Source organism: Chlamydotis macqueenii, unplaced genomic scaffold (genome assembly GCF_036417535.1).
Source record: "Chlamydotis macqueenii isolate bChlMac1 unplaced genomic scaffold, bChlMac1.mat HAP1_SCAFFOLD_127, whole genome shotgun sequence".
NCBI classification, from domain to species: Eukaryota; Metazoa; Chordata; class Aves; order Otidiformes; family Otididae; genus Chlamydotis; species Chlamydotis macqueenii.
In genome coordinates, this window is record NW_028239017.1 from 5,001 (window position 1) to 8,339 (window position 3,339).

The 3,339-nt window shown below is 63.8% G+C and overlaps 1 protein-coding gene across 1 annotated transcript in view; it reads left to right on the forward strand.

The window, feature by feature from the left end:
* LOC104480183 (CD5 antigen-like) overlaps window positions 1-3,010 on the forward strand; it is a 7,942-nt gene extending 4,932 nt beyond the window's left edge. The window contains 5 exon segments of the mRNA XM_086771623.1: window positions 1-4; window positions 6-36; window positions 1,582-1,911; window positions 2,369-2,488; window positions 2,610-3,010. The exon segment at window positions 1-4 is cut by the window's left edge and continues 295 nt beyond it. Of these exon segments, the coding sequence (XP_086627749.1) occupies window positions 1-4; window positions 6-36; window positions 1,582-1,911; window positions 2,369-2,488; window positions 2,610-2,662 (538 nt within the window). The 3' untranslated portion in view covers window positions 2,663-3,010.
* Window positions 3,011-3,339: the final 329 nt, after the last annotated feature.

Here is a 3,339-nt window from a genome sequence, read left to right on the forward strand (position 1 = left end):
TGACCCACCGAGAAGATGCTGGCGTGGTGTGCTCAGGTGATCCACGTGAGTCGGGATAAGTACCACGCGAGTCGGGGTGCAGGATCAGCTCAATCACATCCCAGGTAGCCAGGCACTCTAGTTTCCTGACCCCAGGACCCTCCCTTTAGTCACTGTTGACCCCAGGACCCTGCCATAGTCACCGTTGACCCCACTGTTGACCCCAGGACCCTGCCATAGTCACCGTTGACCCCAGGAGCTCTCCCATAGTCACCGTTGACCCCAGGACCCTCCCCATAGTCACCATTGACCCCAGGAGCTCTCCCATAGTCACCGTTGACCCCAGGACCCTCCCCATAGTCACCATTGACCCCAGGAGCTCTCCCATAGTCACCGTTGACCCCAGGACCACCCCATAGTCACCGTTGACCCCAGGACCCTCCCCATAGTCACCATTGACCCCAGGAGCTCTCCCATAGTCACCGTTGACCCCAGGACCCCCCCATAGTCACTGTTGACCCCAGGACCGCCCCATAGTCATGAACTTGCCCCTCTCTCCTTTCACAGACGCGGACACGTTGGGGCAGCGCCCACTGCGGCTGGTGAACGGCTCCAGTAGCTGCCTGGGGAGAGTGGAGGTCTTTCACGACCACAAGTGGGGAACTGTGTGCGACGACACCTGGGACATCCACGATGCCGCCGTTGTGTGCAGGCAGCTGGGCTGCGGGACGGCGCTGTCGGCGCCGGGCTCGGCTCATTTTGGGCCGGGGTCGGATCCCATCTGGCTGGACAACGTTCACTGCGTGGGGACCGAGTCCACGCTCAGCGAGTGTGAGCTGACCAACTGGGGACAGCACAACTGCGGTCACAGCGAGGACGCCGGCGTGGTGTGCTCAGGTAACGCCGGGCGGCGGGGACCAAGGCGGGCGAGCCGGGAGGGTTGGTGTCCATCCGAGGAGGGGCTTGACAGGTGTGGAGATGCTCTTCTGCCCCAGGACTGCGCCAGGCTCTCTCCTCTCTGCTCGCTCTTCCCCATTCCCATCATCGGAGCAGAAGGTGGCTTTCACTCGGCCACGTAGCTTGGAGGAAGTGGCCACCCCGCCTTAGTCAGGAGTCGTGCACCTAACTCATGGATTTAATCCAGACTGCGTCCCTCCAGCTCATCCGTGGCAGCATCCCGTCACGGGCAAAGCCTTGCTTAAAAAAAAAAAAAAAACCCAGGCACGCCTTTCCTAGACGCAGTGACGCTGCGGAGGTGAGCGTGGACCTCCCGTGAGCCCCATCTCGCAGACGCCAGCCGTGCCGCGACGTCGCGTGTGACGCTGTCTCGTACGGGGGCTGGAGGAAGGCAATCCACGCCTTGTAGCTGGGCCGGGCTGCTGGTGGCTTGCCTTCAGCAGGGCCCCAGAGAAAACAATGCCCGGGAGCAAGTCGGAAGCTCTCGTCACCGTGAGAGCTACCGCTCGCTGTCCTGGTGCTGTGCCTTCCAGCCAGGAACGCTGCGGCACTCCTGTCCCCGCGCACGTGGGTGCCTTGCGGACCCCTCTGAGGCCTCTGCGGGGTCAGGGGGGCCGTCTCACCCCCCTGTGCTCTTCCTTGCAGGCACAAACCCCTTGCAGGTGCGGGTGCAGGATGGTCCTCATCCCTGCGCGGGGCGGGTGGAGGTGCTCTACAACGCTACCTGGCACGGCGTGTGCAGCAGCGGCTGGAGTTTGCTGGAAGCCGGGGTCGTCTGCCGGCAGCTGGGCTGCGGGCCGGCCCAGTCGGCGCCCGCGGGAGCCCAGTTCGGGCCGGGGGCCGGCCGCGCCTTGCTGGAGGGGCTGAGCTGCCGAGGGACCGAGTCGCTGCTCCTGGAGTGTCAGCAGAGCGCGATGGGGCCGGGGCCGTGCGCGCGGGCCGCGGCAGCCGGCGTGGTGTGCACGGAGCAGAAAGGTGAGCGCGGGACCCCGTCACGCGCTCCGTCTGCGTCGGGGCCGACGCGGTGCAGACACGTGGTGGGGCGAAGGCTCCCATCTCCATCCCCGTCTTCCTCTCGGGCGAGCAGAAGCGTTGCCGTAAACGTTTTCACGTTTGGGCGGGCAGGGTGGAGGCACCTGAACGCGGCCATGAGGCCACGTGGGTGAAAGCATCTCGGTGGGCACGCATGGAGCATCCCCAGTGGACGTGCCCTTTGCGTTAGCCCGGTGAGGGGGTGTCCACGCGCCCACCTTCTCGCTGAGGATGAGCTGTCGCTGCTGCTGCTGAGGGTCAGCTCCACCTCCCCGGGAGGGCAGTGAGGAAGGATGTTGAAAGTCCCCAAAAACACGCAGCAGAAGGGACGGGCGAGAAGGGCAGGGAAATTCGGACCATCCAACCCACTCCCCCGCTCTGAACTTCGCTCTTCCTGCAGACCTTGTACAATCCTGCTCGGTGCTGGCAGGCCTGCTTGGTGTGGGGGCAGTACTCTGTGGGACGCTCTCGGTCTCGTACCTGTGGACGAGGTGTGGGAGACGGGCTGGACGCTTCCCAGGTGAGAGCAGGACCACGGCACGTGGTGCGCCTGGCCCGCTTGCGGAGCGGGCACGGGTGCGCCCCGACCCGAGGCGGGGGATCGCACCCTCCGTGCGTCACCCTACTCCTCTGTCTTGCAGACAAGCCACTTGTAAAGAAGACGGAGGATGCCGGGCCGTCGTCTGAGGCTTAGGCAGCCACGCTCCTGGTGTCAAAGGCAAGGCTCCCTCAGGACCCCAGGAGACCCCGTTCTGCGGAGCCAGAAGAGCGGAGCAGCTGCTGCGGAGTGGATCCCCTCTGGCAGAGCAGAGACCCCCTGCCCTGTGCGCCCCGTACCCCCCAGCTCACTGCGCTGAGCCTCTGTGGGTCTCAGTTCCTTCACACAGCAAAGTCCCTCAGTCTCCAAGCAAGGTCTTCTCAGAACAACCCCGATCTTGTCTTCCGGGTGGGCTCCATCTGCGCAGACTCCTTATTCCCAGCCCTATAACTGCTATAATCCCTTTCCCTAGCCCTGTAGCCCCCCCATCATCCTTAGAAGCCCCTGCAGAGTCATCTGCGTTGGCACCCAGTGCCACCACCCTCACCACGTCCCCGTGGGGATCGTACCTTTTTGCCCCGATCTCCCGTGGGAGTGAGGATTACTTCCTGACCCCAGAGCAAGCAAGCAGGGCGCTCTCCTGCCCCGTACCCTTCGCAAAAGGAGGAGTGCGCTTCAAAGCCCATCCTGCCCGGGCTGAGAAGACCCTCACCCTTTGGATTTATTCAACCCGTTTTTGAATACGGGTAAAAACCCTGGAACCTGACAGAACGAGAAGGTGGCATTGTATGGATTCAGGGACGCGGCGTGATGTGGCGAGGTGGAAGCAGTGG